Raw genomic sequence first — 14709 nt, forward strand, 5'->3', positions numbered from 1 at the left:
TCTGTTTCACATGAACGTTAACCTTTGAGGACCTTATTGGGATTTTTGTTCTTGGTTGACCAACTCAAAGAAGCACATTAATGTGAAGTGGAATAAAATAAGTTGCCTGGTTTCCAATAATTTATATGGTGTAACATTTATTCGACTCCCTTTTTGCTCTTTCGCCCCTAAATAAAACCCAGTGCAACCGTCTCGGTATAAATCCTGCTGCTCTGCGAAGGCCTCTGAGGTTTGTTGGAGCGCATTAATTAACAAACAGCATCATGAACACCAAGGAAGAGAGCAGAAGGTCAGGGAGAAAGATATGGAGAAATTCAATGCAAGGTTAAGTTATAAAACACTATGCAGACCCCACAGAGAAATGTTCAGCCCATCATCTACCAAGACGTCGCTGGTCACGAACTGATAGGCTTGGCAACGAGAAGTTACTCTGGATGAGCTGCAGAGAGCAACAGCTCAGGTGCCTGAAACAAGAATAAGTGGCAGCATCATGCAGTGGTGACTCTTTTATTCACAAGAAACATTGAAACTTGTTAAAACAGCGGGAATATCAGTGGCAGCAAAAGAATTGTGGTGATGATTCACCTTGCAGCAGGACATTAAACTTACTGACCAGAACTACAATGTGTTAAATTAAAGGATATTCTTCATGTGTTAGAAATATCCATCTGAGGTTGGCATTTATTGCGATAAATGTTTTATCGTGATAAGATTTTTGTCTTGAGTATCATAATAAATTCAAGTTGGTTTAAAAATAACTGTCCATACTGTCAGGATTGTTATTTTCACCATGTATCTCCACTGTTTGATCAACGAGACTATCAATAAATACCAATAAATTTGAATATATAATTAAATACAGCTACTGTGTGCAGTTTAGTAATAAAAATGACACTTCCTTATGTGACTGGTGTCCTAAAGTAGAACATTACAAATAGGAATTATTTTCAAGAGCAATATATTTGTGTTTGTGGGCCTGTGAATGTCATGCAGTCACACCCATACAGGTGCCTAAAAAGAAGTAATAAATAGTTTTATCATTTTCACAATAGCACCACAAAGTATTGCGATAAAACTTAAGTCCATATCACCCAGTCATGGTTCATGCCTCATATCTGTGACAAGAGTTAAAGTATCTTCCCACTTCCCAGTTATGTGCCACTCTGTGATGGTTTTCAATCCCAGTGAAATACTACATCAACGTTCCTTGATACAATATGCAGAAAAGGTCAAACCTTTGACTGGACTGTATCAATTCAACTGACTGACTGTATCAATTCAACTGAATTGAATGAAAGGCAGAAAAAAAACTGTGAGGAATGCTTTATCACACCTTCAAATAGCTACTAAGACAAACTCAAAGTTCTGGACCTTTATTATCAGAGAGTAAATCCTGTTAGCTGTAAATCCTGTTTGCGTGTAACGTACCTCTCTCTATCAGGTCGATGGTGAGTTTAGGATTTTAAATACTGGGTTGGTCAAAGCCTTTATTTTAGTAGTTTTTCCTGCCCTTTGCACTGGGGCTGGATATGATTATTTTTTGTTGTTGTAAATGTTTGCTTCCACATTTTGGAAATAAGATCGACTCCTCTCCCAGTTGTTGCAAGCTAACAAGGTAACTCAAAAAATTAATGTGTGAAGCAGTTAAAACACAAAAAAATATTGCAATGTAAAGAATTTAAACCAAAGAAATGTTTTGCCAAATTTTTTTGCTTTGTTGCTCAGCTGGATTTCAGTTCTATTTCTCACATCTCTGTGTGTTTGTTCGTTGGTTTTCTTCCCAAAGTGTGTCTGTAAAATTAGAGCAGATTTGGCCGAACCCAGTGATGAATTTCACTGTCAGAGACAAATTCGAAATAAATCTCTCGCCATGCACTTCCAGCATGTGTCGCACTCTGATAATTTCCACAATATCCTCTGCAACCCCCCTTGGGGGCAGATTTTTTTCCCCTCCTCTCTCCTCCTGTTATTTCTCTCTCCATCCTCTCCTGTTTGTTTCTGTCCCTGTAAAACGCTGGTTGCTTTACTGAAATACTGCAATGTGCTTTATCTGCCCTCCTTTTCCTCCCTTTTTGCCCCCCTCCACCACCCACCCCCTACACCTTTAGTTGTTGTTAAAGGCGCTGCTGCTGCTGGTGGTGGTGGTGGTGATGATGGAGGTGGAGGTGGTAGATGGGGTGAGGAGGAGGTAAAGGGTGAGACGGAGAGGGGAGGGGGCTGGTAGCAAGAAGCAGGCCCAATGACGTGGGTGCGACATGTAACCGTGGTGCAGGAGAGGAAATCAATACATGAAAGGATGAGGAGCACTGGGGTGGATTACCGTCTGGGGCCCTGGCTACAGGCGGGGGGGGGTGTAGATGAGGCCTGTGGGGGTGTGGAGTAAGAGAGGGGGGCGTGCGGGGTGGATTAAGGAGGGCGAGAGGCCAGATTGTCCTGTCCCCTCTCTCCGACATCGCCTCCCCTTGACCAAGTGCTGTTTGAATCTTGACCCTCCTTCCCTTCCTACCTCCTGTAGAAACTCCCTCGGTTCCTAAACGCCGCTCGGCGCCGCCAGGTGAGCCTCCCGCTCTTCATGGACTCCCACACACAGCCAGAGGACTCCATAATGCCGGGTGAATGCATGGAGCAGCCGCGGCCCGATAACCCTGCACTATCTGTGTGGGGAATAATCGCCTGATATTACCAGTGTAAATTAAAGACTCCCAGAGAGACTGTGTGTTCTCTCTTGTGTGTGTGCGTGTGTGTGTGTGTGTGAGGTCTTCAGCAGGGTGCATCTGCAGCACTGCCACAAACCCAGATAATAAATATCTATTATAAATATCATTATTATTGGGCCAATCTCCCCCAATAACAGAGCCTCAGTGAAAGATGGCACGAGGGACCGAGCTGGATATTGGCAATATATCAGCATTGATTATTGGGGGTGCTGACAGAGAGATGGAGGCAAAGTTAATAAAAACTCATAAAAAAAGACAAGGAATACAGAAAGAACAAGGGCTTTAGCTGGATCAGACGGAGGGAAGAGGGAGTGGACGGTGGAGGTATGCAGGTGGGAGATACGGGCTGCATTTTCTGGCTCTGTATCTGACTCCCAGGTCTTATCTTTCCTGCTGGGTATGTGGTACTTTTTTGTGTGTGTGTGTGTGTGTACGGCTGTGAACCGGCATTGACATCCTCATGCTTACATCCACCAGCGGACTCGCACAACTGCCGCTCTTTCCGCTTCTGTTTGTGTGTGTGTTTTCTTGGAAATTGATTGGATCTCAGTTGGATCTGAACTCTGCAGTTTGGTGGTGGTGAGGGATCCAAAGCCTGCCGAAAACCTCGCACCAACCCACACACCGTCACCCACCGAGATGCACAAACAACACTCACCTGCCCACATATACACAGACTGAGACACCAACAAATAAAGCTCATAAAAGTCCATGCATCATATCCATATTATCTTGACAAATCTATACATCATGTCAGAATGTGGTTTTCTGTGAATATTGCATTTTTTTCCTGCTGGATGTTATTGGTGCGGTTTTGCGGAGAGGATATGAGACGAGCATGTTGGACGGTTCTTGAGACGGAGCGGGGGGGGCCACTGCGTCCTTCCTAATAGGGGGCCTTGTTAGGTCGCTGACAGAGCCAGAAACGCCACCGTTGGCCCGCTATTGATTCCTGACCAAAGCTGTTATTGATGAGTGAGAATTTAATTCAACCAGCTCGTTTGTCATCGTGACATCACCATTTAACTGTGACCATGACATGGATGCGAACACCCACAACAGAGCAGGGTCGCATGAGAACACCCACACACACACACGCACACACACACACACACACACACGCACACACACACCCACGCACACACACCAGTTTCTCTTCAAATTAAACTTGGTTCATTTTCCCTTTTATGTCTTCTGCACCATTTGCCATAAAACTGATGCTAATTATTAGAATCCTGTTGAAAATCGGTCAAATCAATCATTCAAAAATGAATAAAAGGGCGATTACCAAGAGTGCAATAAACAAAATGACTAATGGATGGTTCTGGTTTATGACTAATGTGTAGCCTGAGGATACTTTTGTCTCCTTTTGATTGGATAAATATTTCATTCAACGTCCTCCTGACCTACAGCATGGATGTGACATTGAAAGCATGTGGTGGTGAGAAATTGAACAAATTGCTGTTTGTCGTGATGGAAAACCACATGATCAAATACATCTGCAAAGATGATACTTCAAAAAATTTTTAAAGTGTGACATACTTGAAAAAACACAGATAGATAGATAGATAGATAGATAGATAGATAGATAGATAGATAGATAGATAGATAGATAGATAGATAGATAGATAGATAGATAGATAGATAGANATAGATAGATAGATAGATAGATAGATAGATAGATAGATAGATAGATAGATAGATAGATAGATAGATAGATAGATAGATAGATAGATAGATAGATATTTATGACTGAGATCAAATGAACAGAAAAAAGTTTAACAATGCATGTTTTATTTATTAATTAAAACATTATTGTTTATTTTAATATACTGTGAGACTGAAATTTTTTTTAAACAATCTGATTATGGCAACAATAAACAACTTTTCAAGCATAAAGACAATGATTGATTATTCCAATAACTTGTTTATTCTCGAGACGTGTTCAGTTTAGAAACGTGTGTCATTGCTACATTTAAATGCAGCATTTAAAACAAGCAGAAATCAAAAATAACAAACACAGTAAAACATTTAATAAATATATATACATTAACTGAATATATATGTGAATCCTGAATGTTACAGAAAAATTGGAAGAAATGAAGTTTGCTGATTTTAGAGGAAAAGTCTCCTGAATTTCTTTGCTAAAAGCTTGGATTCTGCAACAAAACTACATGAATTATCTTCAATCTCTGAATCCACTGTTCAATATTTCATCCGTTACTGTATCTCAGAAAAGAATAGAAGCAAAACACCACAAAGAGAAAAAGAGACAATTTTCTATAAAACCGTTTTTTTTGTGTGAAAGCACCGAATAGAAAACAATGGAGCCAGATATCATGGGTCTGTATGGATTGTAAGGGGGATCGGAGGGGAGGGGGGGACAGTCAGGACAGTCAGTGAGAGCGGTCCAGTGGGGGTTATTGGCTGTAGCGACCCCTCCTGCCCCACCTCAGGGGAGTCCTCCCTGGGACTCCCAGGGGACTGAAGCTCGCTGCGGGGGCCCTATAGGCAGCAGACGAGAAGCACCGACTGGGCTGAAACTCATGATGTGGGCTTGAGACGGACAGATGGACTCAATGTGAGACAGCAGACGGGTGTCATCACCAGGTATCCCCGCCTTTGTGTTGGGGTTTGTACTTGTCAAACTACACGACGCAGTGGAACATGATGAGGGAGAGGCGCCTTAATTGGGTTAAAGAAATAAATAATAATTCAATTGAAACCCTCGTTTGCCTCGTTCTGCCGGTGAGCGAACGACCCCGAAACTCAGGCAGGTGTTTTAAAAAGGTTTTCATGTCTGGGAGATTACCTGGTTGGCAGTTTTCCGTGTCAGGTGGGGGAAAAAGAAGAGTTTGGCAAGACGAGTGTGTGGAGGACAAACGGGTGGATGCTGTTAGCGCCACCACCCTCAACCCCCCCATTCTCCTCCTCACCTCCTCATCTTCCTCACCCCTTTCCAACACCATCTTATTTTCCCCTCCTTCAATCTCACACACCCTCCCTCCATCCCTCTCTTCCACAGACGCGCACAGCCACACTACATTCTACAAGAAATAATTGCTTTTGTCTGGAAGGAGTGCAGGGAGGAGGGAAAGGGGGCGCGCATGGCTCCCTTTGTGGAGAGAAGGGGGTCTTTGAAGGACAACTAGTCACTTCTCCCTTCCCTCATTTCTTCCTTTCTCCTCTTCTCCTACCTTTTCATTACTCCTCTCTCCCTCCTCTTCTTCATTGGACCTGCGGATGTCATCTGTCATGTGTGAAGCGGAGGGAGAAGGACAATAAAACCGGGTTGTCTTCTGCAGGGGATGAGGCATTTTTCATAATTAAGAGCGCGCCAGATTAGTGTGCCGCTCACATTTCTGGCAATTAGGCTGTCGGTTGATGACTGAGTGAACGGGGAACATGGCGATGAGAAGCAAATAACTCACTGCACGCGTCCAATCTCAAGTTCAAGCAGGCCTAATCACCTGCAGATACTAAAACATGCAGCCCTGATGACGGAGCAATGGAGGGAGGAGGTGGAGGTGCTGGTGGAGGAGGGGGGATTTCTCAGGCCCAACAGGAGCAAGAGCAAGAGAGGGCTCATTCCTATTGATTTGCCCGTATTGACTGTGATGTTTAAAGTATAGATTTTTCTATTTAAAAATCTATATCGACAATAATCTGGTGTGTAAGCGCCCGGCGCTGACTGATGCTGGCCCGTAATTGACAAGCATGTAACACGCCGCTGTAGAGGAAGCGAGGACAGAGGGGAGCTATCCAGGGACGACAGGGGCAGATAGTGATTTTACCTGTAACCCGGGAGCATCGTCAACATTTATTCAAAATACAATCCTGGGGATTTTTCATGCACTTATCAGATTCATGCAGTTCACTCTAAAAAAGAAAAGAAAAATACATGAAAGGGTTTTTTTTCAGCCAAGTTACTCATACCTGGAGTGCTGCTTCCTGTTTAGAACTGTATCAGGAAAACGTGACAATTCAATATTATTTCTATATTTTCCAATTGCAACAAGGACTTTCCATTGTTTCCCTCCCTTTTCTCAGGATGTGGATCAGTAAAATCCATCTCACCAGGGAGCATAAAACGGAAACCAAGTGGGTTAAAGCCATGACATATTTAATGCACTACACTTGAAGTATCATAGCAAACAAAATGTTGCATCTAATCAGTCCTCTGTGATTTGCACCTGCTGTTGTTGCATGGCAATGGTGATCTGATACATTATGCAGTTGTTCCTGTCGTCTAGCACCGACCTGAAAGTCCACTTTGGTCCACTAAGGAGGGCTTAATGTGGTCAGGAGCAAGACAGGCCAAGACTGTTTGCAGCTCTAAGCAAAATTTGATTTAGAGCCAGTTTTTTATCACCAACAACAGGACCACAAAAGTCCTGTTTGATTTGTCTCGGAGGTCGGAGCTCAGATGTGGGAGTAACGTGGCACATGAGAAGAACCGGTTCCAGCTCTGGACCAGAAGCAGTTGGGTCTCCTAGTTGTTGTGGTGCCAACTTGACAAAATGCTTTTTTTTTTTTTTTTATGCATTTAGAAACTAAAGTGCTATAAACAGTGCAACACGCACTAATTATTTGATATATTTATCATTTGAAAAACCTGACTTTCAAGTGTAAAAGGAATGAAACATAATATTTAAAGTAAATTGTCTAAGTTGTGTTTTTCTTCTTTTTTTGTATGTTTTGAAGTGACCCCCTTCAGACAACAACTATGTCACACAACATACTTTCTGTGTCAGTTTGTTCCTCTGCTGATTTGTACCGAGCTTCATAACTACACATTGCCATTTATTTATTTCCCATTTCCTTAAAATAAAATAAATCTATATTTTGTACCAACATGGCCCACCTACACCCTCACATGCCAATGTGTTTTTCTATGAATTAAGTATTTTTTTTATGAATTATAGAAATGCAAAACATGCGATTGCGATTTGGTTACAGAACAACCAACACTACAACCATAAGAAAAGAAAGCAGAACATTTTTAATGCAGAATCAGATAGTTTGTAAAGGGGGACACTTACATTACTTGAGGTTACAAGTTGACTAAAAATAGTTATTTATTCATTCAATAAAGCTGCAACTGCATGAAATGTGACAGCAAATGGCATAAATAATCATGCTAGCATAATTAAATTAATGCTACAATTTATCTAAGTATAACTGCAACTATTTTTCCGGTTTAAGTTAAAAAAAAAATTTAAATTATGATCAATTGAAATTCTTTCAAATTTGATGTTCAAGAACCTTTATGGTAAAAAATGACTGAAGCATATACAGTCTGTTTAAATGGTGAACCAGTGTTGCTTAAGACCTGGAAGAACAGAGATTTACTTTATTAACCACTGATGTTTGTTTATTCATTACCCCATTTATCATCAATGCTTTATCATCAATCAATTTATCAATCAACATTTTTGTCTTTTTCTACTTCCATTTACTGCAAGTAAACAAATCATTTCATACTCATGTAATTGAACTACAGGAGAAACTTGTTGTTCTTGCGCCTCAAACCACCACACAGCCATGGTGACGTTTCTACGCCACTAATGCCTGTTGCTGCATATGAAATACAAACAAGCACCATATTTACACACTTTTATCTCATCTGAATGCTAAATATCTATAGTCAAATTCATCACATGTGCTATATGATGATTAGCAATCACCACTCTGCCTTAAAGTTAAAACTCATTTAATTGTGTATGTAGTTGTACATAAATTCAGGAAGTAAGTTTATCTTTCCTATAATTAACTTTCATATGTTATGGTGATAAATAGTCATTAAGATGCTGAAATAAAATCTTTGCATGAAAAGTCTGCTCTGGCTTTGTATTATACTATATTTATATATTTTTTTGTTCTGATTTCATGTTGTTATAAAAAATTTTGTCTACAAAACAGCCTTACTGGATACAGAACCCCTGTGACCTCTGACCTTTCTTGTCAAAATTCTGGCATTTGTTCCATTTTCTATTGGAAACTAGAGAAAATCAGTCCGTGAAGTATGAATAGGGCCCATTATAAAATCCCTTTAAATGACCCGAATCTTTATTCCATGTATTGCGTTTAACCCCCATAGATTCATGTCTTACTAGCAGTGCAACAATAAATTATCTGTATGAGATAATCTGGTAAGCTGGACCCTCATTTGAAATGGTAACAAAACCTGCAGACATAAATAATCATAAACATACTCAGATGGCATGTAATGTAATTATTTACGACTTTATTTTCTGAAAACCTTTAAAAAAAAACACTTTATTTTGATTCCGACTCATCAAAAATGACCCCAGATCAAAACAAAACTAAATGAGTGATTTCATTTTTCTCCCCCTACAGTTTAAGTAGAAAATAGAAAATAGTTTTACATGTTTTACCCTCAACCGACATAAATGATAAATTTATAGAATAAAATGCAATGCAGCTCTGCACAAAGCATTGCAAGCTAATCTTGCTACCAGGTTTCCACTCAACCCAAAGGCACGCGGCTCCCCATCAACTCTCCCCCTCGACTGCTCATGCGTTAAGCAATAAAAAACCTCTTCATGACCCAGGTGACAAATATCTTCTATACTTCTGTCTGGTGCTCGTTGCCCTTTCAATGCGTCCCTGGCCAACCTGGTACCTGCTTGCACCTGTAGCAGAAGTCACTCTTGCTGACTGGGGTGGCGCAGCATAATTCTCTTATTCCTTGGGCCGGCTCTGGACAGGAGCGGCGTGATAACTTCATTATGAGCAAGCCTTGCATCCTGACAAATATCGGCTGTGTAGGTGCCTCTTATGGAGACTTTTGCCCCTTCTCAAGGAGTCTAAACAGTAATGCACTGATCAACGCTGGCATCATTATAGTCGGTATTATTAAGAGGAGGTGGTGTTGGTGGGGGTTGGGGGGGTGATGGTGGCGGTGCAAAAAAAAAAAAAAAATCAATACAGGATACCTTTTGCAGCGGTAGTGAAAACGAGAGAGAGGTGGGAAAGGAGGGGCGGTGGTGAGGTGCTTAGGCGGGTGTGGGAGGCGGGAGGAGGGAGGGATTGAAGGAGAGAGGAGGGGAGGTGCGGAGGCTGGGGGTGGTGATGTGTGAGTAGTAGCGGCTCCTCTCTCGCCTCAATGTTGCGGCCAGCCTGGTGGCAGATCGCTACAATCCTGGAGGGGAGCCGGGTCGAGTGAGCTATCTGGGGGTTCCCAAATTATAACGGGAGGGGGACAAAAAAAAAAGAGACAGGCAAAAATCAAAAAAGAGAGAAAAAAAGATTTTAAAAAAAACAAACAAACAAAAAACAAAAAAACAAAGACACACAGGCGGATGGACGGAGATATAGGCAAGTGTTCCGATAAGACGCGGCACCATGGTCGGATTCTAGAATAGCAACGCCGTCTTGTGTTTTTATTTATTTATTTTTTTGGTTTCTTTTCAGTTCGTGGGGGATTTCCGTTTTTAGTATTTATTTATTTAGATGTTTATTTATTTATCTATCGATTGATTGCGTTTTAATTACTGCCTTGTGACAGAGAGCGAAGGAGGAGGAGCGTCAGTGCCATGCGCGCTCGCTGCTGTGTTCTCTGACTCTTGTTTGTTTGTGCCCCCTTTTATTTACCATTTCTTTATACCTATCTATTATTAGATTTAGGGAGAAAAAAAAACAAAAAACGCTTAAACCGAGCTGTGTTGAATGCGCGATCCGGCGCCTTTGCGCGTATTGGATGAATGTAGACGACTAAGGAGCAGCTAAAGACCAAATATATATATATATATATACAATAGCCCCTTAAAATGCATACATCTTAACAACTCTGCGTGTCTTTTCTTGTCCTGTCTTTGTGTTATCTCCGATGGTGTTGTTCTAAGCTGCAAAAGCGAATACCAAAGCGGCGACGCCACAGGAATAGGCTCAGCGACTGTTCTCATGCCTTCTTCACACCTACAGGAACCGCTGAGGAGTGAGAGGGTAAAATAAGCTCCGGGGGCCTCTATGTTTACTCAAGGAGAAAGCTTTAACAGAGCAAAGGTAGTAGAAGGAAGGCGCGGGTGCGTCAGCTTTTATTCTAAGCTTTAATTCTAAGGGAACTTTCCACGTAGCTGCAGAAGTCGAGCTCCTCTCTTCCCCGTCTGCGTGTTAGTTACTCAAGGGACCACCCTACGTCTATATAAATATATATCTATATATAAATGCTCTATGCACATTTAGGCTACACCAAAACTCTAATGCATCACACGTGTACATTAAAAAAAAAGTGCGCAACCGAGGCTACATGTGCACACATCTAACTGCGAATGTTGTGAGCTCTACAAACCAAATATTCATCCAAAGCTGTCTGCCAGAGAAGAGCCAGAAGCATCAGAGGAGGACAGAGCTTGTCACCCAGCTTGTGTCAGATTATTTGCATCCAAACGAGAAGCAGGAGGAAGAAGAAGATCATGTTTGTTCCCTTGCCGGTGCCGTTCGTCTTTCAGAGAACTGCCCCTGACCTCAGCGCCTGGCGTCTCAAGTCCCCTCTGGCTCTCCGCTCCAACTCCGGTAAGACATTTGCTTTTTTAAATTTGTTTTTATTTTTACTGTGTTGTTTTATATTCCCTCCTTATCCTCCTTGTGCTACACCTCCTCCATGCCGGCCAGCCTTGCAGACCCGCCCCGATGCGCTTGCAGAGCTGGAGGAGCTGTCGGCGCACACACACCCACTTTACACACTCACTTCCCCCGGTCTCCTCTTTTTTTTCTAACCAGATTCCTGTGCACCTTTTGTTTGAATCGGAATTAATTTATCCGTGCATTAAGATTAAAAAAAAGATGTATATCCTCGTATTTGCTGTCCAGTCCGATGCGCCGTTACTCCATCCACCCCCTGCGTGTGATGTTTTATTTCCTCTCCGCCTCTGTGCTCCTTTCTCCGGGTATTTCGCTCTCCAGCCTCCGCTCCCCGTCCTTCCCCTCTCCTCCGCTGCCTGCGCCTGAGCCTCAGCCTCCGACTCTCCCCAACTAGACTCTCGGCAGGCAGGGAATATTCATGCCAACTTATCGATCCTGCGGAGATCGATTCCGGGGCCGGTGGAAGAAGTGAGAGGGGGAGACAGAAGGAGAGAGCAAGGTGTACGGAGAAGTGCAACCATGCTGAAGGAGAAGAGAATTACACCCTTTTATTCCTTTATTTGTTTTTTCTTTTTAATTGTGTGCATGAGCTTCATTCACAAGCATAATCTGTAGGGGAACCACAGACTAGTATTTATTGTTAACTGAGGCGCATGAATGCTCCCATCTTGGCAAGAATCTCCACTTGGAGTGACTGACTGCGTCTCTTTCTGTCCCATGGCTTGGCTGCTGCGCGGTTGGGAGCGGAGGGAGTGTGGAGTCAGGGAGGAAGAGGAGAGGAAGATGAGGGGGAGGGTGGTGGTGGTGGTGAAGCAGTGGCGCCGTCTGTGTTTTATCTGCGCTCATGTGGAAGAAAAGGGACGCATGTTGGGAGCATCCAGACCGGCCTCAGTGTGTAAGTGCTGCTGTCAGAGGAGTCTGAGCTCAGTCCAGCTTGGTCTGATTTCTAGGCATGCAACAGCTTCCTCTTTCTCTCTCGTTTGTGGACGAATTAAAAGCAATAAAAAATAGTTCAGTAAAGTGTTGTAATAGTAGATCGTCATAGCTTGTGAAGATGGCCTGAGGTATAAGCAAACTTTGAGCCTACCATCAAAAGTTTTACTGTACACAAACGCACAAGTTTTATGCAGCTGCATAAAACTTAAATTGTACCATCAAAAGTTTTATTTAATTAAGTGATTTATTTTAAAAGTGAAACTGAAGTTACTAAACCTGACTGCGGTGTGTTGTATTCATTTCGATGATTTTGGTTTACAGGAAATGGTGCCTTTCCACAAGGAGAGTACTTCACAAAATGCTGCTGCTAAAAAAAAAAAGCTAAATGTTCACAGAGCGCTGTATCCTAGAATGTTCATGGAAAGTTAAGTGGAAGGAAAAAGGCATTGTAGAAAAAGATGGACAATTTGTGATTGCCATTAGTTGTAAGATGTAACCATTGAAATGGCAATAAAAGCCGGGAATATCTCGAACTTCACTTTTTGAAAACTCTTCAATGATATTCTAAATTATTAAGACGTACGTTGCCTTTGTGCACTGATTTAAATTAGCGTTTAAAGGGAGAGTTCAAAATTTTGGAAGTGAGGTTCTGCTAAATTACTATTATTTCACCTTCAGTATGCCATTCCACACTTTCATTAAGTATAATGATGCATTGGTCATATGTGTTGTTATGTGCATCCTTGCTGCAGGTAGTAGTTCATTGTTATTTGTAATTGTTTTAGACATGAATGACAACAATTCTTTCTATTTCATGCACTCAAACACTAAATGACCTTTTTCACAAATAGAGGTGTTACAGTACATATGGTAAATATAAATTATATATTAAACAGATGCAACTTTTAGGATATTTTCATGCATGGCAGCCATCTTGGATGCTGAATGTGGGGCTCCTTGGCAACTTCCAGCTTCACAGTTACAATTCTGGTTTCAGTGGGATGTTCTTGTTTTGTTTTGGACTGGGAACCGGAAAAAAATGTAATTTCCCATAAATACAGACTACTTGGACCCAGAGGCTGAAGAGGAAGACAGTTTTTTTCTCAGCTAATGTGGGAAAAAAATCATGAACTATTTCTTTAATGGCACAACGAAAACAAGCCGTCCCAAATTCCTAGTATCGCTTTTAGAAATCTGTTTCGGCTCATTTCATTTTGGAGACAGCTGGTTTCACCTCTCACTGCAACCAAGACAAAAGGACAAGTGATGGAGATAAAGAGAGAAAAACAGCGTGCAGGGACGAGAATGACCTGTTACCTGCCATTTCTCCAGAGACGAACACAAAGAGGAGAAGGGACAGGTGTTGGAAGGAGGGCGAGTCAAAGGGACCCGCGGGGAGGAGTTTTTGCGCTCCAAGTGTTGAAAAATGGCAAATGTCAGAATGAGATACAAAAAAAAAAATGTGGARRGAGARAGAGAGAGAGAGAGAGAGAGAGAGAGAGAGAGAGARAGAGAGAGAGAGAGAGAGAGAGAGAGAAAGGAGAGAATCACGTGAAAGCGAGTCAGATGACAGAGTGAAAAACGAGGAAGGTGAGAAAAACTCAGTTTGAGCTGGAGAGGTGAGGATAAACCACAGATGAGCCATTATGTTGCAGCGTCCTGGGCCGTGGCCTTGCATCTGAATAAGCAGACAAACGGATGGGGAAGTTTGCGCAGGCAGCTGGGCTCCTTGGACGAGGGGGATGACAGTGATTCACAATGCTATGCTGATTTTATTCTGTTTAGATAAAGCAGAACGGCGCAACGTCCTTCTTGAGAAATGCGGGGTTTGTTGCTGCAAGGGTGCAGGGTTTGATTCACAAACGAGATTGGGAACACGAGGAAACGAGATGGAAGCAGGGATGTTTGGTAACAAATTAATACGGAAACCAGCTAAACAGTAAATTAGCTGACATTTTAAAGATGTTTAACATTTGAGTTTTAATGCTTCATAGCTTTTGCTCAGTAAATGCATTTTTGCCACCGACTTTCTAATATCTTGTCATGTGACTACCACAGACTTTAATGTGTTTGGCCAAAAACAATTTGTAGAAAAGTGGGAGAAAAAGGGATACACGTGATTTTTACTAATGAAAAATTACAAAAGTGTGTCAAGGATTTACTCTGATACCCCCTAAAGAAGTGAAACCTCGTTTCAGAAGTCAACTTGTTCAGTCAAAATGTGTGTAAATTAATCTCAATGTGAATCCAGTTGTTCTGTGAAGGCTTCAGATGTGGAAAATTGACGTTTGCAGACACTCTGTGAGCTCTTTGCAAAGAGAAAGAGTTTTAAAAAAAACTTCAGTTCAAGCAGGTAGCAACAAACTCTAAATCTGTCACTTGCTTTAAAAGGGGGTTCGACAAAGTTTTGATTCAAAATATCTACATACAAATGCAGGCCACACGTATT

The 14709-nt window shown here is 41.9% G+C and overlaps 1 protein-coding gene across 4 annotated transcripts in view; it reads left to right on the forward strand.

Annotated features, from left to right (window-relative positions):
• pou2f2b (POU class 2 homeobox 2b) overlaps nt 1–14709 on the forward strand; it is a 96367-nt gene that overhangs the window by 18644 nt on the left and 63014 nt on the right. For 2 of the 4 annotated variants that reach the window (XM_008431320.2, XM_008431323.2), the window contains exon 1: nt 7938–11255. The exons of 1 other annotated variant lie outside the window; for it this stretch is intronic. In XM_008431320.2, coding sequence (XP_008429542.1) covers nt 11156–11255 — 100 coding nt within the window. In that variant the 5' untranslated portion in view covers nt 7938–11155. Of the gene's footprint in view, nt 1–7935; nt 11256–14709 lie in introns of those variants that run through there. One more of the 4 variants, XM_008431322.2, reaches the window with a different exon arrangement.

Source organism: Poecilia reticulata, linkage group LG16 (genome assembly GCF_000633615.1).
Source record: "Poecilia reticulata strain Guanapo linkage group LG16, Guppy_female_1.0+MT, whole genome shotgun sequence".
Taxonomy (NCBI): Eukaryota; Metazoa; Chordata; class Actinopteri; order Cyprinodontiformes; family Poeciliidae; genus Poecilia; species Poecilia reticulata.